General features: G+C 46.0%; 1 protein-coding gene across 2 annotated transcripts in view; it reads right to left on the reverse strand.

Moving 5' to 3' along the window:
* Positions 1 to 922: 922 nt before the first annotated feature.
* Positions 923 to 24,567, reverse strand: part of Txnrd3 (thioredoxin reductase 3) — a 34,976-nt gene continuing 11,331 nt past the window's right edge. For both annotated transcript variants that reach the window (XM_036180268.1, XM_036180267.1), the window contains exons 6-16: positions 24,361 to 24,480; positions 18,441 to 18,583; positions 16,906 to 17,021; positions 15,136 to 15,361; positions 13,941 to 14,033; positions 7,391 to 7,467; positions 6,782 to 6,938; positions 4,492 to 4,599; positions 3,690 to 3,785; positions 2,384 to 2,518; positions 923 to 1,826 (exon numbers count right to left, since the gene is read on the reverse strand). In XM_036180268.1, coding sequence (XP_036036161.1) covers positions 1,764 to 1,826; positions 2,384 to 2,518; positions 3,690 to 3,785; positions 4,492 to 4,599; positions 6,782 to 6,938; positions 7,391 to 7,467; positions 13,941 to 14,033; positions 15,136 to 15,361; positions 16,906 to 17,021; positions 18,441 to 18,583; positions 24,361 to 24,480 — 1,334 coding nt within the window. In that variant the 3' untranslated portion in view covers positions 923 to 1,763. The remainder of the gene's footprint in view (positions 1,827 to 2,383; positions 2,519 to 3,689; positions 3,786 to 4,491; positions 4,600 to 6,781; positions 6,939 to 7,390; positions 7,468 to 13,940; positions 14,034 to 15,135; positions 15,362 to 16,905; positions 17,022 to 18,440; positions 18,584 to 24,360; positions 24,481 to 24,567) is intronic.

Below are 24,567 nucleotides of genomic sequence, written 5' to 3' on the forward strand. Positions count from 1 at the left end.
TCTTCACACCTCTGGCTGTGTGGCCTCCCTGACACCTGGCAGTGACTGAACAGAAATGCACACCACCTAGCAAGCAGCTGCAAAAGTGCCACTGCATGTTCCCAGGTTAAATCTCTTCCTGAGAAAGCAACAATAAAGTTAACACAGCCCACATTTGGTAAGCATTCTCAACTCACTGCCCCCAAGGGGCAGCAACCATGTACCACCGCTAAAATGGGGGAAGTGATCACAGGAAGGGATCCTGGCAGCCTTGGGTACAAGTGACCTGGCACAACCCATAGGAGCCAACAGCAGGTGCTTTCAGTGAGAGGACAGCCAACAGTCCCAGAAGCTAATTCCCACATGGGCCATTCTAGATGCAAGACAGAGACACACAGAGCAGTCTGTACATGACACTGGGATGCAGGAGCCATGAGTCAGGACAGTCAAACCCCTCGGTATGGACCAAGCACCACACCCTGGCCCCTCCTCCTACACACCTGCCCCTCTGTTCTCCCTCCCATCTGGCCTGTTCCCAGCCACACTAGCTGGAAACAGACCTCCCTCCTTCTGCCTACACACATCTTACCTGGTCAGGCCTGTCATTTAATTAATGGTTCAGCCCAGGACTTGGAACATTGGTTAAAAATCAGTTTTGAAGTATGACTGACTGACTTACAACAAAATGTGCTGTTAGTCAGCTCAAAATACCAGAGATGATGAGCTTGTAAAGAGAAAGGGCTGCCTCCTTGGTAGGGCATGCCTGCAATCCCAGCATTTGGGAGGTTGAGGCAGGAGGATTCTGAGTTCCCAGACTGTGTCTCAAAAAAACAAAACAAAATAGACATTTTAAAAATTTTAGTAAAATATTTTTAATGGTTCATGATTTGTGTAGAAAAAGGAAGCTCTGTCTACCCCAAAATGATGAGGTCATACTGCCTCTTAGCTTAGAAATCCTTCTCTCCTATGTACCCAAACATCACTACCTCCCTTAAACTTGCTTCAGTTAGATGCTACCATGTGTAAGTTCAAATGGAACTCTTGGGGTTACCTGTTCATTTGCTACCTTATACACACCATGACAAAATCATATTTAACAGGTTGAAATCAGATCACACAGACTATAGTAAAATCTTTTTAATAGCGACCTTAAGATTAACATGGAAAAGCTATACAATTTTCCTCTTATATGTGGTGGTCTGCTAGTGCAGAGACTAGGAGAATGGTTTCAGGGTTCTCACCCTCAGATGTGCAAGGAGTGAGGTAGGAGTCAGGTTTCTGACAGCAGGTCAAATGTGCCTTTAAAAGGCCATCCAGTGCATGGGCCTTCCACTAATGCAGCAGTCCTGTGCAGCCAGCTGCTCTGACCTTGCTCTCCAGACACCATGAATCCCTAGGTGCCGCACTCCAGGCCCACAAGCCTCTTCACAGACAAGTCCACACTGAAAACTATAATATCTTCATGAAAACAGAGAGTCAAAGCGCTGGCAACTGGGAAAGGGGGCGGGCTCACTGTGCCATCCAAGGCCTCGTGGGGGGGGAGTCGAACTGACTTGCAGGAGTCGGCCTTGGCTCACCTCCATGGGTTCCGAACCAAGGCGTCAAGGATGCAGCCTGGTTGCTGCATGCCGTCAGTGGGACTTCAGATGCTGCTGCTGGTCCTCTGCCACCTTCTCATCTCTGGGCCAGGAGAAAGCCCGGAACTGGTCCCCTAGTGCCCAAGCAGATGTCATGGGCACAGAGCAAGAGTGTGACAGGGGAAACCAACAACAGCGGGGCTAGCCTCAGCAGCCTTTCTGAGTAATGTCCAGCCCTGAGGACTTTGTGATTTCCAACGTTGTAAAGACCTGTTTACAAGGAAGAAGACAGTGTCACTGCTGCTTTACAAGGACATGCTCCAGCTGCACTGATAGAACACATTAAATAAGCTTGCTAACATAAAATATATTAGAATTAAAGAAACACTACAATGAGTTTCATAACTGTTTGCAAAGCTAGGCTACTTGAAGCCCACTGAAAGCACCTCACTGGGGTTTGGGGAGACTTCCAGTGGATAAAGTATTGGGAAGACACTTTGTGGGCAAAGAGCTACCCATGCAAGTGTGAGGGCCCAAGTCCAAGTCCCAAAACCCACGATAAGCGTGCTGGCACATGCTTGTAAAATCTCCACACCATGGAGGCACAGAGGTGCATCCTGGGTCTTGCTGGCTAGCCATCCTAGCCTATTGGTAAGCTTCAAGCCAGTGTGACACCCTGTCTCCAAAGAGGTTAAGATAACCTAAGGAATGACATTTGAGGCTGTCCTTTGATACATGCGTGTGCACGCAAGCATGTGTGTGCGTACATACACACACACACACACACACACACACACACACACACACACACACACTCTGCTCCTTACCTCACCACATGTGGGATGGATTCCAATGGTGTCATTCAGTAGCTGCTTTGTGAGCCCACACTTCATGGCAGCTGCAAATCCCTGTGTGATTTCACCAGCATTTGGCCCCAGAAGGTGAAATCCCACCACACGCTCCTTTAATACAGAGACAGAACAGAGAATCCCCATAAGCCTAGGATCAGAATGGAGATCTACTATCTGTTGTTCACAGCTAAGCCATACAGGGTCTCCCACAGGAAAGGAACCGAGCAGGAAACAGCCTCTCGAAGGACTTGGCCAAGGAGCCAGTAAAGTGTGGTCAGAACGAACTCACACTCTAATTTACTAGTGCACTCAATTTGCCCACCCGTGATGGAGCTCGTGGGTAGGGTGTGACTTCTGGATTACTGAGCCAGGGCCACACAAACACTGCACATATGAACTAAGTGCCTACACTGGAGTACCCAAGGCATCAGGTCTTACTAGAGGAAGGTTTGTAGGCCCAGTGAACAGCTGCCTGCTCCCGACACTAAGCAGAGCTCAGGAATGGCTAGTAGAGGCTGTCAGCAGGGCAGCATGTGGTGGGTGTCCAGAGCAGACGTGAGCCACAGCTGCCCGCTGACATGCCTTTTCATCAGATTCTGGCCTCCATTCTGATCCTCCATGAGGACCGACAAAGGAAGTGTGTAAGCAGACAACAGAGCAGGCACAGGAGACATCTCAGTTCCATCAGCGCCTGCCTGTTGCCCTCTGTGAGTGCCTCTCCCTGGCACTCCACACATGCCATTCCACCTATGAAGCACACATAAACATGCATCATGCACAGTGCCAGATGGTGGCCACAGTGTTGGCCTTCACAGTTCATCAGGTCTAAACTGTCGGCTCTGGGTGACCAGCCTCTCACAGCCTGGCAGGCACAGCTGAGCTGGAAAACTGTTCCTGCCTCAGCCTCTGCAAACAGCTGAGAGCTCACTCCTGCCCCAATCCCATTTTTAAAGAGATCATAAAAACCCAACTGGCAAGAATCCAATATTTATATATTGGTTTTTAGAGGCAGGGTTTCTTTATGTAGCTTTGGCACCTTTCCTGGAACTCGCTCTGTAGACCAGACTGGCCTCGAACTCACAGAGATCCACCTGCCTCTGCCTCCCAAGTGCTGGGATTAAAGGCGTGCACCACCACCACCTGGCCCAAACTGTATTTTAAAATCACAGTAGGTGAGGCTTGGGGAGCAGTCTGGGGGTACAGAGTGTGCTTTACACAACCCCAGAGAAAATGGAGTAGACTAGAGCAGAGCAGAAAGCACAGCATCCAGGCATCTACATACATTGTCAAACTTGTTACAGATTATCTTCGCGTAACAGGTATTGTTGTCTCTGCCAGCCACTGTCCACTCCAGAGGCCAGAACAAAGTGTGATACACCTGGACAGAAGGGAGAGGCTGACATCAGCACTGCATGTAACCCACTCCTTGACATGCTCCTCAGTCCCGCTAAGGTGACAGACTATAACAGCTTGCTGCACTAGAAGCCCGAGGCCCCACCTGGGGCATGTTGATAGCTGCACTGGAGCCAGGTTCCCGAAATGCCAGCAACATGTCACATTTGCTTTGTGCAGCCATTAGTCAGAATTAGAAACAGCCTCCTGTTAGCAAAACTCCGCTTTCAAACATTTAAAGTGTTGTCGGCCCAAGGTACAACACTAATAACTATGTGGGCTGAGGAGATGACAGCTGAGACCCGCATGTTTACCCCAAACCTAGAAGATCAGAAGACACAGAACCATTCTGACTTCCAAGATGAGGCACATCATCTATGCTACCGACCCCAGCAGAGCCCCCAGCACCCCCACCCTGCTCTGACAGCCAAGTCTCCACTGTGCACGGGGTGAGGGCCTTTTATACCTGTATCTCCAGAGTCCTAATTCATACACCCCACTGCCCTCCCTCTCACCGAAGCTGTGTTCGTTCTTTCTATCACTTTGCGAGTGAGATGGAATCTAGCATCACTTCAAATTCTCCCAAACAGGAGGATGCTTTCTCTGACAGCATGAAAGAGACTTGCTAAGTTACAACATAAAAAAGTGGCTTTTGGGGGGGCGGGTTGATGATAAAGGAAACATGGTCTTACCTCCAGATTCTCTTTTTTATACACTTCGATGGCCTTCTCTTCAGACAGCCCACAGCAGCCATATTCCAGAGGTGTGAACACCGTTGTTGGGACATTAATGTAATCACACTGCAAGAGAAACACACAACACTCCTATGGCTTGCTTCCAGCCAGTTTCTATGACATGGATTCATAGAAGGCGGTGGGGCTGTATCAGATCAAAAGGGACGCAGCCGTTACAAGAGCCAACTGATGGAAGACTGAAGAAGTCTAAATGTGCTGGTGAGCATGTGATTGAGTGTGCCCAAAATGTACTTATTATTTCATTTTGTGTGGGGATATTTCCTTGAAAGTATGGTTGTATGTATGCCACATGTGTGTCTGACACCTACAAAGGCTGATCTGGGTCCTCTCCAAGAGCTATATGTGCTCTTAACTACTGAGCCAACTCTCCAGCCCTTATGTATGCATGTTTTTCATGTGTATGGTGTGTGTGTGCACGTGTGCATGTGCATGTACGTGTGCGTGTGCGTGTGTGTGTGTGTGTGTGTGTGTGTGTGTGTGTGTGTGTGTAGGGGTGTGTGTCTGTGTGTGCACGCCTGTGTGTGCACATGTAGAGATCTGAGGTTGATGCAAGGAATCATCCTCCATCACTCTTCTACCTCATCGACTGAGGCAGAGTCTCTTAGTCAAGCTCAGAGCTGGCTGTACAGCTAGTCTTATTGGCCAGCTTGCTCTAGGGATCCCATCTCTACTTTCCAAGGCTAGAATTGCATGTGAGCCACCAGACATAGGTCTTGGGCGGGGGGGGGGGGGGTCCCAACTCTGGTCCTTACACTTGGAGGCAATTATTTAACCACTGTCCCATCTTCCCACATTGCTGAACTTCTGTTGAGTTCTCAGACAACATCTGAACTGAAGTCAGAAAGGTAGGTATCGTTGTACTTAAGTGACACAAGCACCAGCAGTTAGAGACAAATTAGGCTGATGTCTACACCACTTCAAAGGCCTCAGAGGAGAAAAGTGTGCTTGCTAGAGTTATGCCAAAGAGGAGAATGGGCTGAGCAGGACAACTCAAGAGACCTGAGCATCTAGTGAGAGGTTCATGCAGGAGCCACCTCAGCACCCTTGCTGTCTGATGTCTTGCTAAATGAAGCTGGGGGACAGATGGCCTTCCGCTCCCCCATGGCACACCTCAAGTGCACTGAGGGAATATGCAAGCACAGCCACGACCCGTCATCTGCTAGCCCTGCCACAGGTCCTCAGTGCTACTGATAAAGCAGTGCTTTCCTTCCAAGGGTGAGACCCCATGAGGACACGATTATTCCCACAGACCTGGAGCTATTATCTGATGATACACCTATTAGAAAAGTCCATTGCTTCCTCTGTAGAATTACCAAGATCCCATGTACCTCACTAAGGAATACCAAGACAGGAAACTACACTTCATAGCAGTGGCCTTGTAAAAGATGACAGTGAAATCACAAGTGAATGGCTCTTACCAAGTAGGCGGTCTGAGGTTAGTAACCTGATCAGGAGGGGACACTCCATTGACAGCTGCAGCAGGCCACTCATGAAGCCTGTTTCCAGCCTGTCAGATAAATCAGGCATCTTTTCCTGCACTGGAGCAACTGGCTCACAGCACTCTGACACATAACCACATCTGTGGACTGTCATCTGTGGACCGCCTGAACCTGCTGAACTCAGCCTCCACCCATCTGGTGAGTCCTGGGGCTGGACCCACAGTAATCTTTCACTATCACAGGGCAGCCCAAGAAAGTAAAAAAATCACAAGTTTTATCAGCTCTTTAATCAGTAGTAACTCAACAGCAAATTATCTCTAAGAATCATTCTTTACCAATCTTGAAATCTTAATTTTGGTCAAGATACTATCTCAGGGCTGGGATGAAGCTCAGTGGTAGAGCATTTAGCCTTCATGAGACCTAGAGTTCAGCTCCAAGCACACACATACATATATACATAGACATCCACACACCAAGACATGCATACAGATAGAAACACATATACATTTATACTTACACAGAAGATATATACACATTCACAGAGAGGGGAGGGAGGAAGGGGAGGTACTGAGAGAGATACACTCACAGAGAAACACACATATACATGTACATATGCATATACAATAACATACAAAGAGATACATACACACACATACAACTAGACATACACACAGGCATACAAAGAACAGACACACAAAGAGACACAGACACACACATACAGACATATAGAGAGACACACAGACACACATAGATGCAAACACACAGTCAATAATAGGGAAAAAATGTACCTTTTCCAAAGAGGCCCCAAAGAGTCTTCGAGCTAGCAGCTTGCCTGCCTGTATGGCAACAGGTGTGAGCTCTGGTTTGCCCTCCAGAACGTCCCCAATAGCGTAGACATGAGGCACATTGGTCTGTTCCACATCATTTACTGGTATTTTGCCAGTCCTGGTAGAGTGAGGAGGAAAGCAAACACTAAATCCCTGTACTGCTGACTGGCGCCACGCAGATCAGCAACATGGCGGCTCGCACAGCCCGGGCACCGAGGTGTCCAGTAACCTACAAGAAATGGATTAGACCAGGCTGCCTGCAGGTCTGAAACTTTCACATTCTCTATGATCTCCTTAAGGGCTTCAGAATTTTTCTCTTTGACTGGTCAAAGACATCAGAATTCACTCTAAATCACAGACAGTAGGAGAACGTTTCTACGAATATGTTTTTGGATTGCTATTGAGAACATGAGCTCTTTAAAGCTTGTATTATTGGCTGATTCAGAAATTAATACACAGTTGTCATCATGCTTATGGTGAAAAATTTGAGGCATCAGAATGTTTTACCTTAGCAATTTACAGAGTTTTATGGGGTTATGTGTAGTAACAGTGCCACCACCCTATACTTACTTCTCATTGATTTTGACCCCGATCTTCTCCAGGCCTATTTTCCTAGTACAGGATTCACGACCAATTGCTAATAAAACCTGCATTTAGAGAAGAGACCAGAAGCATAAGTTACCCCCATGAGAATGACAGGGAGACAGCACGATAGACGCTGGAGGCTTTACAAGGGTAACTATGAAATGCCATAAGCAGCTGTACAAGTGAATCTGATGGAATCCTTAAAGACATGACTTAGCAACTGTCTTAGTTTCTTCTCCGTGGCTGGGATAAAATAGCCCAACAGAAGCAACTTAAAGGAGAAAGGGTTTATATGACCACAGTTCATGGTGGGAAAATCAGTGCTTCAAGCTTGCAGCAACTGGTCATAATATATCCACAATCAGGAAGCAGAGAGTGATGGACACAGAGGCTGCTTGAGTCTCTTTCTTGACTTATACAGGACAAGGTTCCAGCCAGGGAGTGGCAGAGCCCATAGTGGGCATGTCTTTCCATCTCAGTTAACACAACCAAGATAATTCCCCAAGCGTGCCCAGAGGTCCATCTCCCAGGTAATTCTGGAGTCTGTCCAGCATCAACCTTAACACCACTTTTACACATGAAACCTGCATACGCTTATGGGTTGTGTCCCCTCCAAACCTACGCGTTTCTGTACTAGCCCAGAGCACCTCAGCCAGTGACAGGATTTGGAGACAGGGAATAGGCTTTGGGGATAATTAAAGGATAATGAGGTCACACAGCTGTGTCCTTACTATTATTGGGACAAATGTCTCCCAAAGGCTCTTGTGTTAAAGAGTAGATCCCAGCCTATGGTGCCCAGGGAGCTGAGGAACCTTCGAGAGGTGGGGTCTATAGAGAGGAATGGGGTCACTAGAAGCAGGCCCTCAATGGGGATTGTGGGACCTCAGCCCTTTCTCATGCTCTTTTCATTCACTGCTCCTACTAAGCACTCCAGCCATGCTGTACTACCACGCCATAAACCCAACCACACACAAGGAACTATGCCAACAACCATGCACTGTCTACCCCATCCTCCTGCCCCCAGTTACAGAGACATACAACACCAGTGGCCCTAGAAATACCACCCAGACACACCATGCCAGGCACTGAGGAGCAAATGTCACAATATGATAGTGTGATATGAAGTCTGGGGCGACAAAACCAAGCAGGGTGACTGGAGACTGGGAAGGACATGGAGCTTTCTGGACTCACAGACGTGTTCCACTGCTTTAAAAGAGTGTGCCCTGCACCAGCAAATGCATTTGCCAAAAATGATCAACTGTACAATAGATGTGCTCATCTAATTCTAAGTTATAGATGAGCAACTGTATACCGATGTGTTGGAAATCTTAGCTGAAATGGACTAATTCCTAAAAGAAGAAATAATAAATCAAAAGTAATTATTTCTTTAAAAAAAAAAAAACATGTTCACACATTCCCCTGGAAAATTTAAATCTTGGTGATTCTATCAGTAAATTCCACTAAATATAAAAATCTAGTCCTAATATTATGTAACTATGGCCAGAAGATAAATAAGTAATGGGGGGAAGTATACTATCAATGTCCTTCATGAATCAGAGTAAGTTTAGGAGTTAAGCCCAAAATATTTAAGATGTAAAAGACAATTATAAGCCAAAGTCAGGCAGTTATCCCAGGACTGAGAAGACCAAGGCAGGAGGATCACTGTGAAGTTTAAGGCCACCCTGAGCTACACAGTGAGTTGAAAGCCAGCCTTGTCTAATTAGTGAGAGACTGATTCAAATTAACAGACACACAAATACATACATACACAAATAAACATGTGTACACACATACACACACCACACATATGTGCTTACACATGCATACATATACCAATATGACTCATAACTATAGGTATTTAAATTCTAAACTATCAAATTGAAATCACTGAACTGCGTTGATCCCAAGAATCCAAAGTTAACTGATGATTACAAAATCGTTCAACACCTTGACAGGTTTAAAAGAAACCAATGCTTCCTTGGGCTACATATTCCGGCCCACAACTTTAGCAGAAGTCTTCTCCATTACCTGAAGCCAGGCCTATTCTAGGGGCCCAAGGTAAGAAACTGAGCACAGTCAGCTAACACTTCCTAAAGCTGTCGAACAACCCCCATGTGCAACCCCTCTCCTGAGCTCCATATCCCAGCCCACAACCTCAGCAGAAAGCTTCTGCTGTACTAGAGGCCACACCCTTCTAGGAATCCTAGAGACCAAGCAGGTACCCAGAACCCCAAGGGCCACACAGGTACTTGCAACCACAGAGGCAACATTGGCACCCAAAACTCAGAGGTCTTTCAGGCCACAAAAACCCCAGTGGAGATACCCTACTGGACCTGAAGACTCACCAGTCACTGGAACCCTTGGACAATTAGACCAGAAGACCAGAGAGAAAACAACAAAAACAAACTCAGGGATCAACATCTGGACATATAAGCATCCCAAAACCAAATATCTAAATGCCAGTGTAAGAAGAACACTCTCAACAACAGAAAGGGCAATATGGCACCACCAGAGCCCAGCTATTCTATAACAGCAAGACCTGAATATTCCAACACCTGAAGCACAGATTTATGGAGATGATACAAGTCCTTAAAGAGGAAATGAAAAAAAAATTCCTTAAAGAAATTGAGAAAAAGACAAACAAAAAAAATTGGAGGAAATCAATAAATCCCTTAAAGAATGCCAAGAAAGACAAGAAACAAAAACAAATAGGCAAAGGAAACTATTTAAGACCTGAAAATGGAAATAAAAGCAATAAAAAAAACACAAACTAGGGGACTTCTGGAAACAAAAAATCTGGGTAAGTGAACAGAACTATAGATGCAAGCATCATCAACAGAATATAAGAAACGGAAGAGAGAATCTCAGGCATTGAAGATACAATAGAGGAAAGAGATTCATTAGTCAAAGAAAATCTTAAGTCTAAAAAAATTCTAACACGAAACATCCAAAAAATCTGGGACACTATGAAAAAACCAAACCTAAGAATAACAGGAATAGAAGAATGAGAAGAATTCCAGCTCAAAGGCCCAGGAAATATATTCAACAAAATGAAAGAATAAAAATTTCCTAACCTAAAGAAGGGCATGCCTATAAAGATACTAGACACTCACAGAACACCAAATAGATTGATTGGACCAGAAAAGAAAGTCCTCATAGTGCATAAAAATCAAAACATTAAACACACAGAACAAAGGAAGAATATTAAGAGCTGCAAGGGGGTAAAGACCAAGTCAAATATAAAGGCAGACCTATCAGAATTATACCTGACTTCTCAAAGGAGACTCTAAAAGCCAGAAGGGCCTGGACAGATGTCTTCAAGAGACCATGGATGTCAGCCCAGACTACTATACCCAGTGAAACTTTCAATCACCATAAATGGGAAAGCAGGTATTTCATGACAAAGCTAAATTTAAACAATATCTATACACAAATCCAGCTCTACAGAAGATGTTGGAAGGAAAACTTCAACCCAAAGAGGTTAACTACACCTACAAAAACACAGGCAATAGATAATCTCACACTAGCAAACCCAAAGAAGGGAAATACACACAGACACACCACCAACAACAACAGAACAGGAAGTAACAATCACTGGTCATTAATATCTCTCAACATCAATGGACTCAATTCCCCAATAAAAAGACACAGGCTAGCAGAATGGATGCAAAAACAGAATCCTTCTGCTGCTTACAAGAAACACAGCTCAAAATCAAAGACAGACATTGCCTCAGAAAAAAGGGTTGGGAAAAGATTTTACAAGCAAATGGACCTAAGAAGAAAGCTGATGTAGTCATTCTAATATCTAACAAAATAGACTTCAAACCAAAATAAATCAAAAGATATGAAGAAAGACATTTCATACTAACCAAAGGAAAAATCCACCATGAGGACATTGCAATTCTTAACATCTATGTCCCAAATGCAAGGACACCCACATTTGTCAAAGAAACATTACTAAACTTTAAGTCACACATCAAATCCCACACAACATCCTTAGCTATCAGAGAAATGCAAATCAAAATGATTCTGAGATTCCATCTTACACCTTTCAGAGTAACTAAGATCAAAAACACAAATGACAGTTCATGCTGGTGATGACATGGAGCAAGAGGAACACTCCTCCATTGGTGGTGGGATTACAAACTTGTACAGCCACTTTGGAAGTCAATATGGTGGTTTCTCAGAAAATTGAGAATCAACCTACATCAAGACCCAGCTATACTACTCCTGGGCATATCCCCAAAGGACACTCCATCATACCACAAGGATACTTGCTCAACTATGTTCATAGCAGCTTTATTCATAACAGCCAGAACCTGAAAACCTAGATGTTCACCAACCGAAGAATGAATAAAAAATTTGGTACATATACACAATGGAGTACTACTAAGCTGTTAATAACAATGACATCATGAAATTTGCCAGCAAAAGGGTGGAACTAGAAAAGATCATCCTGAGTGAGGTAATCCAGAGCCAGAAAGGCAAACATGGTATGTACACACTTATAGATAGATAATAGCCATAAAAGTAAAGGATAACCATGCTACAATCCACAGACCCAAAGAAGCTAAGTGACAAGGCTCAAGGGGGGACATATGAATCTCACTGTGAAGGGAAAATCAAATAGACATCACAGGTGGATGGGGGAAGGATCTGTATTGAGGGGTTGCCATGGGAACAGGAGGGATCAGGTCGGGGGAGGATGGAGGGAGACAGTACTGGGACAGACAACTGGAATCAGAGGGCATCTCTGGGATGAGTTAGAGACCTAGTGCAATGGAAACTCCCAGGAATCTATGAGGGTAACCCTAGCTAAGACTCCTAGCAATGGGAAATAGGGAGCCTGAACTGGTCTTCCCCTATAACCAGGCAAGTCTTCCAGTGGAGGGATTGGGACCACAACCAAGACACATAACCTTTACCTGCCTATAAGATATGCTAGGGTAAAGGCAGCACAGAAATTGTGGAGTGACAACCAATGACTGGCCCAGCTTGAGACCCATACTATGAGAGTGAACCTACCCCCTGGATGGCCAGGACCCAGAGGTTGGACAACCCAGAGACCTAGGGTAGAACCAAACACGACTGGCAACAACATCAAAAATCAATGCAATTATTCCTAATGATATTCTGCTGTACTCATAGATTGGTGCCTAGCCCCGTTGTCAGCAGAGGCTTTACCCAGCAACTGATGAAAACAGATGGAGAGACCCACAGCCAAACATTAGGTGGACCTCGGGGAACCCTGTGGAAGAGGAGGGGGACGAAGGATTATGAGAGAAGAGAGGCTAAGGACACCACAAGAAAACCCACAGAATCAACTCTTGGATTCATAGGGGCTCACAGAGACTGAACCACCAACCAAAGAGCATGCATGGAACTGACCTAGGTAGGCCCTCTGCATGTTAGGTTGTATAGCTTCATCTTCTTGTGAGACTCCTAACAGAGGGAGCAGGGGCTGTCTCTGACTCTGTTACCTGCTTTGGGGACCCTTTCCTCCTTCTGGGTGCCTCATTCAGTCTCAATAGGAGAGGAGGTACCTAGTCTTGCAACTTGATATACCATGGATAATTGATATCCAAAGGAGGCCTGCCCTTTTCTGAAGAGAAAGGAGGAGTAGATAGAGGGGGAAAGGGGAGGTTGTGGGGAGGGGGACTGTGAGGAGAGGAGGGAGTAGAAAATGTGTTCAGGCTGGGAAAACATTAATTAAAACTGGAAAAATATATACAATGACTATTTAAACACACACACACACACACACACACACACACACACACACACACACACACACAGAAACCATCTGTGACCATGTAACACATAAGCACCCAGGGATGAATCCATCTCCTAGAGGCCTGGGTGACCTCTGCTGGAGCCACTAAGATCTCAGCACTTGGACTGATTCATTATATTCCTGGACCACTAAACTCAGCAAATAGCCACCATCTGACACACCACGTGACACTAATCAAAGCCTCAACAATTGAAGGTTCGTCTTCTGCCTTGGTTATGCAATTTTAATTTGCCTGTTCCTCCATACACTCATGTTTAGTTTTCAGATACTTATATAATGCACACAAATAAAGAATACATAGCAAGTGTACAGTTTCTACTAAAACTGTAACTGAGAGACCCTCTGGCACTTCAGCCTCTCAGGTCGTTCACACTGGTTCAAGATTGGGGAATTGTTTGTCTTTGAAAAGGAAAGCTTGGTTTATTGATTTATTTGTTTATAAAATACATTTGATATTTACCAGAAAATTTTCCAAGTAAACTTATGTATAAAATATCCGATTCTCCATAAAAAGAGACCAATGGGATTTGGATGTTGACTTCCAGAGCTTTCTGTGGACAGTCACATGTGTATACACTTCACCACAGAATTCTTTACACATCACTGAACATGAGTGTGGTGGCAGCCCCCTGCTCAGAGTTGTCATCTCTTCTTAGAAAGAACTGGAAACATTAAACCTTGGGTCATTGCCTAACGTCTTGCCTCTGCTCATTTACAAGAAGGCTCACCACATCTACTCACCGTGTTGTATATTTCTTCAACTGTTTCCGGTCCTTCAGTGGACTTAGCCACAACTTTCAGTTTTCCAGGCGAGCCTTTCTCCACTTGTTGAACCTAGTAAGGACACATGAGGTACTGACTCTAACATGGCAGAGAACAAACTAACCAAAGGATACTTGTGTGTGGGTGTGTTTGCGTGATGATCACATGTGTGTGTGAGCACACTAGAGATCTCTGGACTAAGCAGAGAAAGAAAACACCCATGGTCTACATTTTGCAGTTAGAACTAAATCAAGGATTCACTGAGACTGGAGACAAAAAAAAAGGGGGTGGGGGCTTCCAGGTGTTGGCTCATTAAGTGGTTCCACTTACTGGGTGGGTCAGAAAGATTAGCAGGGCTTTAAGTGGGAAATACAGTACTTAAATGTTATCTTGTTAAATCTGAAGTGCTCATGAGGACTCAAGCAGGCTGTCCACTGGCTTTTCTGAATGAGCGTGGGGTTCAGGAGAGATGAATGCCCTGAGCACTCACATCGAACTTAAAGCTCCTGGCACAGAGGGTCATTCATAAAACATACAGGACGGTGAAGAGATGCAGACAAAAATAAATGGGCACCAGTATCTGCTGGCTGAGCAGACTAGATGGGAAGGCACAGGCTGGGGCTGCAGCAACCAGAGCAGCAAGCGCTTGGCAGAGGAGACATGTTACTATGCACAGCAGAGAGGCCTGTAATGTGTGGACACAGATGTGACCACTGGGCTTCTGAAAAGCAGCTTTTTTTTTATTTTTGCCAGAGCTGAGGATCGAACCCAGGGCCTTGTGCTTGCTAGCTCGCTCTACCACTGAGCTAAATCCCCAACCCCAAAAAGCAGCTTTTGAAAAAAATGGATATGAAACAGGCAACAAATTAGAGGTAGTATGTAGAGGGTGTTTGTAGAGGAAAAGAAATGTAGGGAGCCAGTCAAAAGGCACGCAGGGCCGCTTTGACTAAGGATGAAAGCTGGTGAGAAGACAGGAGACTACAGATGTCACAGCCTTGAAATGTAGAAGGGAAGAAGGGAGACTCGGGGTGGGTGTGTTTGCAGACCTGGGGTAAACATGTCACCTTCAGCACTGTGTGAGTGCATGCAGACTAATTTATTTGATGAAATGAAAGAGGGCAAAATTTTTAAAAGATAAAAAAGACAGCAAAAGGGTTCAAGCTGCCAGACTTGCCGAAACAGGGGTGAATTTCCTTTGGAACTTGACGCCGTGTTGTTCCAGGTAGGATCCCACTTTCTCTGCCATTTCTTGATCAAAGCCACGAAGAAGCACAGAGCGTACCATAACTGTCACGTCTAATCCCAAGCCAGCCAGAAACCCTGCACACTCCAGACCAACATACGAGGCGCCTACAACTAACGTGCGGCCAGGGCAGTACCGCAGGGAGAAAAGGTCATCACTGAAACAGACAGGAGAATTACAAAATGGGTGTCAGTGTGCGCTGATCTGTTGTTGGAGAGGCGATTCAGTGTCTAAGTGGAGACACCAAAAGAACACAACAGCTTCTAGAAGCTTCTAGTCAGGTCTGTTTGAGAGGATGTAGAGAAGACATGGGTCAGTACATTCAAAATCAAGTGAAAGCACAAGCAAATTACTTAAAAAATAAAACAAAAGGCCTGGAGAGATGGCTCAGTGGTTAAATGAATTAACATAAGTGGTTAAGTAAATTAATTAAAAAAATAAAATAGAGACAGGTGTGATGATACATGCCTTTAATCCCAGCACTCAGGAGGCAGAGGCAAGTGGCTCTCTGTGAGTTCAAGGCCAGTCTGGTCTACAAAGTCAGTTCTAGGACAACTAAGGCTGTTATACAGAGAAACCCTATCTCAAAAATAACAAAATAAGTGAGTAAAATAATAACAACAAAATAGACAGGAAAATACTTGGTTTTGCAAGAGCACTGTGTGTTATGTGTATGATATATGAGGTATATGTAGTGTGTGTGTGTGTGTGTGTGTGTGTGTGTGTGTGTGTGTGTGAATGTACATGGTATTTGAGAAATGCATAGTGTTGTGGTGGTATGTGGTGTATGAGATATGTGTAGTATGGGGTATGTGCAGATGTGTATAATGTATGAGATGTGCAGTATGTGTAGTATATGTGGTGAGTGGTATGTGTGGATGTGTATAGTGTTTAAGATATGTGTAGTTCGTATAGTTTATGTGGTGTATTGGTAAGTGTGATATGTGGTTTGTATGGATGTGTACAGTGTATGTATGTAAGTGTGTATCGTGTGTATGGTATGTGTGGTATGTGATATGAGTTGATGTATAGAGTATATGAGATATATGTATGTGTGGTATGTGGAATGCATGAATGTGTAAGGTATATGAGATATGTACAATGTGTGGTATGTGCGGTATATACTGTGTATAAGATATGTGTAGTAAGTATGGTATGTGTGGTGTGTGCAGATGTATAGGTGCATGAGATGTGTGTGATGTGTGTGGTGCTTGGTGTGTGCAGTCTGTATGGATGTGTACAGTGGATGAAGTATGCCTAGTGTGTATGGTTATGTGCAGTGTGTGTGCATGTGTATCTAATCAAACAACAATGTGATGAGAATGTATTTTCTCAATGCACATCTGCTCCACAGTCTGAAGGCCTGCAGTGTCATGGTCTCTTATTGACAGCTGGGAACACTGGAGTGGGTCTGCAGTATAGGAAGAGTAGTGCTGCCCCAGACTAGCTAGCTCATCTCTACCCTGGGCCATGCAACCTCGCAGTTAGTCAGTCTTTGCTTTGGCCTCTTCCGGCAGTTGGCTTCTGCTCGAGTTCTAGCAGTGACCCTGCTACCTGCCTGACCTTACATCTCTGCTTTATTATGCTAACTGAAGCTTCCTGCGCTGTGTATACCTGCCATGAATTCAAATCCTTCATGAAGTAAGACAAGGAGCATATAAAATGGGAACAGTAAGGTTGAAATGGTCTATTTACTCTTACCTTGTAATACAATATTCCTTATCTCCTTGGATTCCCAAGTACCGTGGCCTTTCACCTGTTGCTATGACAAACTTGGAAGCAGTGTAAAAACTTTCCTGTCCTTTCTTATTGGTAGCCTTGAAATGAAGGAAAAAAATCTTAGCAATCTCATCACCACCCTTACAGCCTCTCATTCAACAGAAGTGACGGGGATGCAGAAGCTAGCAGTGTCACCTGACCGGCACCACACAGACGGCTCAAGTTGACACAACACAGCGGTCACAGCCTCACTCTCGGGCTGGAGTGGCAGACTGCAAAGCCAGTTTAGGCCTGGAGACAGGAAGAGTACGGAGGAATTGCCTCTATCAGACTGGTGTGAGTAAGTTTACACTGAGTTTTCTTGTCTGACAACTGATGTGAGAAACAGTACCATCCTGGGCAGGCTGTATAAGAAAGCCAGCCAACCACGAGCCGGGAGCAAGCCAGTAAGCAGCTTTCTTCCATGGTTCCTGCCTCTGCTCCTGCCTGCATCCCTGCCCTGCATGACCTAGAAGTGTAAGCCTGGAAGGAAGGTTGAAGCCAAAAATGAAGGCCCTCACACTATGCCACAGATCTTCAGCTAAGGACAGCCAGCAAGAGTTACTGGTTATTTGTGATTGCATGAATAATTCAAAACACATTTCCAGGTAAGAAACTCCAAAGCCAACGATGGCGCTTAAACCAGTGGATGACACAAGCAGCTGGCAGGCCACACCTCGAGTCGGTGGCTCCTTAGGACAGTTGTGAAGCAGACAAGTGAGGGTGGGAGGGGGAGGCTCTGAGCTTGAGCAGTGGGGAGATGATGTCCCCAGAGGCTGGGTGGGGCAGGACCATCCACCAGGCCTTGCACAGTCTGAGAAACAAACTCCCTCATGCGGCTAGAGTTTGGAAGGTCTGAAGGGGCAATTCCAAGTTGACCAGCCCGCACCCGTCTCCACTGGTCTAATAACTGACTACAAAAGAACCTAAGATCCCATCAAGATTATCTCATGCTGTGTTTGCAAAGGAAAGTACAAAACTGTCCAGAATTCGAGGGTGATGTTAATTGCACAGGGATCCATGGAGGGCAATGGCTGATGCTTCTTCCTAGCCCCAATTTAAAATTTCTGTGGTCATCCAAATGACCTCGTTTCTTTACAGAGATCAGACATTATATAAACATCACCTATGGAACCATGTAAAGTAGCCTTTATTGGACACTGCAGACTGCAGGTTAGGTTTTCATTTTCTAAAAGCTCCCCACTGGAAAGTACTTCGAGCTGTTTAAATATTTTGAATAACAATGAGATGAAAGGCAAACAATATCTTTAAATTAAGAGTTCTTTAAAATGCACATGCTACAATTTATCTTGACATGTAATCAACAAGCAGTGGTGTGAAAAGCACGTATGTGAGGCCACATGTCGTGTGTGACAGGCCAGCTGCAGTCCTTAATGTGCAACATGGAATCTTACTTCCAGCACAAGGCCAAGTAGACAGTAATGGAAGACGAAGAACCTGGTGAATCCAGGCAGTACCTTTATTTTATGCAGCTCGACAAACTCCCCATAGGAGTTGACATAGGCTACGCCTTTCTCACGAAGGGTCAGCCTATAGCTCCAGTTCAAGGAGCTGATGTGGTTCTGGATCGCTTCTGTCATGGCCTCCCAGTTGTGTCTCACTGGAAAATAACCAGGGGAAAGTACACAGTGAGGTTTGGTGCTGATGTTTCTTTCATTTTTGAAACAGGGTGCTTCTCTGCAGCCCAGGCTGGCTTTATGACGCTCCTGCCTCCTGGGATTATGTGCGCACCACCACACACAAACAGATTACATTTGACCACACATGAGCCACACCACTGATTTAAAGAGCAAGAACGGGGTTGGGGATTGAGCTCAGTGGTAGAGCGCTTGCCTAGCAAGTGCAAGGCCTGGGGTTCAATCCTCAGCTCCAAAAAAAAAAAAGAGCAAGAACATGGTATAGCTTAAATCTTTCCTGGGCCTACACTCTCTTCTTCCTGATTTACATTACAAAGTATGGGAGAAGACACAGAGTTCTGAGAAGAAAAAGGAAAAAGCCACAGAGAAGTGCACACCCCACATGGCAATGCCCAGCATGCAAGGGGAGAGCCACTCTGTCAGGAAGCATCTCCCAGAAACCCTTCTTACACCATGGAACCTGCTTCCCTCATCCCATTGTACAACATTGTTAAAATCACAGTGTAAGAAGTTCACAATACAAGCTTTGTTTCCCATTTTCCTATAGATAAACAAAAGAGGTCCGGAGATGAGTGATGACCTGACTCCCTCCCTTGCAGCGGTTGAGCCCTGGCTGCCTTACACAAGAGAACAGACAGCCAGTGGGACTACTCTCATGCCACCACCAGCCATTCAAACATTCTACAGACACCCTGAAGAAACTGCACACCCATCACAGCTGCCTGCTCCAGCTCCTTAAAGGCACAGCCCTGTCCAGGCTGACTCAGTTTGCACTGGATTTTCTGTTGTCATAAGCTTTGGTGAATACTTGATGACTCTGTAGCCACTTTCCCAGGCCAGAGTGGGAGTTCTTCATCTGGAGACCCAGCAGAGACTGCTGTGCCTAGTGCTAAAAGGGACAATAATGTGACTGTGGCCGATGCAAACAGAAACCTTCCTTTGCATGTAAAGTTTCTTTGTGGTGGCAAATGCCCCTCCTCTGGACATAAAGACTGCTCCCCTGTGGTGGTTTGAAAGAAAATGTCCCCCAAAGGGAATGGCACTATTAGGAGGTGTGGCTTTGTTGGAGTAGGTATGGCCTTATTAAAGGAAGTATGTCACTGTGGAGGCAGGCTTTGAGGTCTCATATATGCTCAAGCCACACCCAGTTTCTCAGTTCACTTCCTGGAGCCTACAACATATCAAGATGTAAGAACTCTCAGCTCCTTCTCCAGCATCATGTCTGCCTGCATACTGCCTTGCTTCCCACCATGGCGATAATGGACTAAACTTCTGAACTGTATATAAGCCACCCCAAATAGATGTTTTCCTTTATAAGAGTTGCTGTGTTTATGGAGTCTCTTTACAGCAATAGAAACCCTAACTAAGACATTCCCTCATACAGTGAATCATCTGCAAAAAGACTCCTCCACTGCATCCCCTAGGGTTGCAATATTAGGCCAAGGAAAACACTTATCCGGAGGTGCCGTCCTTGATTATTTTTAGTAGAGCAGGATGAGCTGAAAACAACAGCAGGGACAACAGACTGTGGAGCAGCCACTGCCAGAACAGCTGCAGCAGAGGTGGAGCTGTGGAGAGCAGCCAGCAGGCCAGGCACAGGAAAGGGGGAGCCATGTTCCTAACAAGGCCTTGGCAGCAAAGGAGACAGGGCTGCTCTGCATGGAACAGACAACTAGACGCCAAGGTCAGGGCTATGGAAACCACCAGAGCTCTTGGCCAAGCGGCAGAGGTGGCAATGGCTCCTCAAGAGTCAGAGATGCCTGTGGAGCTGTGAGCTGCAGCAGCCAGCAAGCAGCAACACCCATCCTGCCTAGGGCTGGGGAATCCCCACCTCCTGAGCCTACCAGGATACCCATCCCTCCCTGTTCCCGAGGCCGTCCAAGAACTGTAACACTAGAGGGCGCCATCTGCTGCTGCTCCTTCCTGTCTGAATCCACACCCTGCTGAACACCAGGATCTGGGTAGAGAGCCAGGGGAGTCCAGCCAGTAAACAGTGACAGTCAGTGACCAAGTCCACTCATCTGGCTGGCCTTGCCCACTTCCACTCCCATTTGGCTCCCTGTGAGATGCTTTCATGATAGTATCTTTCTTTGTTTGTTTTCTCAGTGTTGGGAATGAAACCTGGGGCCTCCTGCACACTAGGCAAGTCCTCTACCAGGTCCTTATACTTCTTTATAGTAAATGAGACTTGAACTCAGAGTTGACTCATATTATTGGCCAGTTCTTTCTGGCACGAGACTAGGATTCAACTGCTGGGCCTTTCTTCTACCCCACCTCTTCCAGGTAGGAATGCATCTTTTCTACGGGTACTAGATATGGAAGCTCACACCTGCCTCTGTGTAGCTCCACATTCAGAAGACACCTGTCTGGGCAATCTGGTCATAACTAGGTAAGAGTCCAGAAAACAAACCAGCAACTGAGGGGTGGGGTCCCGTCTCTCTGTCTCTTAGAAAGTCCTCCCCAGCTCCCAGCACAGTCAGTGTGGACATCGGGCCTTCCGTGGCACCAGGGTGAAAGGACATCTCTAGGGGTCTGTAGCCTGGAAAGGTCACTTTCGTTACTGCATACCCTCATGATGCAATGTTCTCCATGGAGGCACATTTTTGCAAACTCCAGCTCTAGAAGACCTTTCATTCCAGCCCTCTGGGGAACTTTGACTGCAGGGGTCCTGTCCACTCTCTTCGCAAGCCAAACAACCTTTACTGTAAAAGGTAAGAGTTTCAAACATAGCTGTGCACCGGCCTGCATATCCTACAAATAACCAAGTCCTAGATTCCCTAGGAGACTGGCCAAATCCAGGGCCTGGCTGAGTTCCACCCTGTGTCTATATCCCTTCACTGTTAAATTGGATGCAAAAAGTCACCCTCTCTTTCAGAAAAAGCTCAGTTAGTCTCACAGGTTTATTTTTCAATATAAACTTTAAAATGATCACTTTTGAGCTTTGAAGGGGGGAAATAAAGTCTCAGATTGTGCTGGGTCTGCATAGTCATGAGCTAATCTTGAGATATGGCCTCTTCATAATATTGAGACAACCCCTCTAATTCACAGTACTTTTTGGTGTGCACTAGCAGCCTTCCCATGTACACCGTTAGCTTTGCTCCAAGGCATCTCATCCTTTTTGTCATTTTTCACTGTATTTTTAGCTTGTTATGGCTGGCAAGTAAGAAATGTGATTTTCACACTAACTGAACTAATTAATTCTAATATTGCTAAGCTCAATCTTTTATATGTTCTAGATATAGCATATCAGAAAGCTAGACCTTTCCCTCATTAACCCTTTTTAAGCACATGTCTTTTCTTTCCTGTCCATATTCCCTGTTCAGTGGCCAAGGGCACTACAGTCATGCATGGGGTGGCTCTGGGGCACTGACCATGCACTGGGTGGCTCTGGGGCACTGTGACCAGCACTAGGTAACTCTGGGGCACTGTGACCAAGCACTAGGTAACTCTGGGGCACTGTGACCATGCACTAGGTAACTCTGGGGCACTGTGACCATGCACTGGGTGGCTCTGGGGCACTGTGACCATGCACTAGGTAACTCTGGGGCACTGTGGCCATGCACTGGGTGGCTCTGGGGCACTGTGACCATGCACTGGGTGGCTCTGGGGCACTGTAGTCAAGCACTAGGTGGCTCTGGGGCACTGTGACCATGCACTGGGTGGCTCTGGGGTACTGTGGCCAAGTACTAGGTGACTCCAGGGCACTGTAGTCAAGCACTAGGTGACTCTGGGGCACTGTGACCATGCACTAGGTGGCTCTGGGGCACTGTGGCCAAGCACTGGGTGGCTCTGGGGCACTGTGACCATGCACTGGGTGGCTCTGGAGCACTGTGGCCATGCACTGGGCAGCTCCAAATCATATTTAACACAGAATCAAGCTCTTCAATAAATCTTTGCTTTCCACTCTTCATCCTGAAAAGAAGTTTCAATGTTAGCCTTACTATCAAAGTTTTTAAAGCACAGTAGGTGTGAGGTTTTCATAAATGCCTTTGGGTCAACACGTAGACCCTGCTGCCACTGTACTTCCCTGATCAAGCCCCCCTTGTTACCTACTGTGAGCACTCAGAAGCAACACATATTCCTTTAAGACACTAATGCTTGTCACTTGGGTCACCTCTATAGGATGTACTTTTTTATTTTAGATTCACTTAGTCTTATAGTTACATCAGTCTCAACTTTTCTTGAGTCTTAAACTATCCCAGCCTCCTGTTTCCTAGTCTTGTCAATCTATGTACATCCCCTGTCCCCACTTTATCACCATATGCTGTGACTCTGTGTCACAGCTCTTGCTCAGCTCTTGATCCAGGCGACCCTTCTCTGGAGAGCAACCTTCTAGGATGTTCAACAGATGCTTTCAGTGGAATGTGAAACAACACAAGGATTCATGGGGGAGTATTCTTAAATACAGAAACCCCACCCAGAAACCAACCCGCAAAGAGAGACTTGATTCCATCTACAACCAGCGGGTCCTAAATTAATACTCTCCAGTGAGTCAACTGGTGAAATGGGTCTAGCCTCAGCTACCACATCCAGCTACTAACTGAACTACTACTCAACTGATCCCAGCTACTAACTGAACTACTATTCAACTGATCCCAGCTACTAACTGAGCCATCTCGGTGAGTCACAGCCCACACCCAGTGTACAACCTAAGGTCTGCCTCTCTCCTTCACCTTAGGGACTCTGCTGGGTCTATGGCTGTCAGTTACCTGTAATACTCTAGACTAGCACTACCAACTTTTGCATCAAGGTCTCTGGAGAGAGCCGACTCAGTCATGGTTTTTAAAACCTCCACAAGATCTTCTGACATGGCCACCATGAAGATCACCTCTGTGTCTAGCTGACCACCACAGCCAATCACATCTGCATCACCAGCCTCCCTAAATCCACCTCCTACTCTCAGCTCAGCATCTCTGCTCAGGCCTGTGGCATTTCTTGCCTCATCTCTCCCTTCTCTTCCCCTTTCTAAATTCCTTAGTGCTTCAGGAGGGATCTGGACTCCAAGCTGTGGCCTGGGCCTCTCTCCTGCCTGAGCTCAACCCCCATTACCTCTCAGGTAAAGCTAACTGCTTGGCCCCCTGAGGTCGCCTCTTCACCATCTTCACTGCCCCACAGAGACGGTATTTTCTCACATCTGCAGTTCTGGTCAACCTGTGACTTTCAAGATGCAGTTTGAACTGGGCATGGTGATGCATGCCTGTCATCCCAGCTACTCAGGAGGTAGCGGTAAGAGGATCACTTGAGCCTACGAGTTCAAATCCCATCTGGGGAACATAGTGAGCAAGTCTCAAAAAAGGGGGGTGGGGTGGCTAACGTAACATAGGTCAAGGGTTTCTTCATCCTCAAAGCTTTTCTTGGTGCCCCTCTGATGCTGCAGAGATGCTATTGCTTCCGGGCAGGATCTGCTATCATTACCTCGAATGGCAGAGTCCCGACAGCAAACAGCAATGGGATTCAGCCAAGATGCTTAACACAGATTCCACACCACACCACTACAACAAACTTGCATTCTATTTTTTCACACTGGAAAATATGAAAATCGCCATCACTGCCTTTCACCTTCTGCTGGACTTGCTCAAGTTTTGTCTCTAAGTCTAAGTCCCAGGATAGCAGTGGGCGTTGTGGCCTCTGCAAGTGAAGGGCCGAGTGGTCACACCTAAGGAATACTTACTGAGTGACTGTCAGAACCAACCGCAGAGTCGTGGACTCAGCCTGTCTGGGTTTTCCAGCCCCCACTCACCCTGCTGGTTATACTCCCAGCCAAATTTCCTCGAGTCCTGCAAGGCCTGTCCCAGGAGGGCTGCCTGGTGCATCAGCTTCTTAGGAATACAGCCCACATTGACACAGGTGCCGCCAAGGCCTGAAAAGAAAGCAACATGTCAACATTCCCCGTGTAGCAAGCATGCTTGTATGATGTTTCTCACATCAATGTGGGGTTATTAAAATA

Source organism: Onychomys torridus, chromosome 3 (assembly GCF_903995425.1).
Source record: "Onychomys torridus chromosome 3, mOncTor1.1, whole genome shotgun sequence".
Classification (NCBI taxonomy): domain Eukaryota; kingdom Metazoa; phylum Chordata; class Mammalia; order Rodentia; family Cricetidae; genus Onychomys; species Onychomys torridus.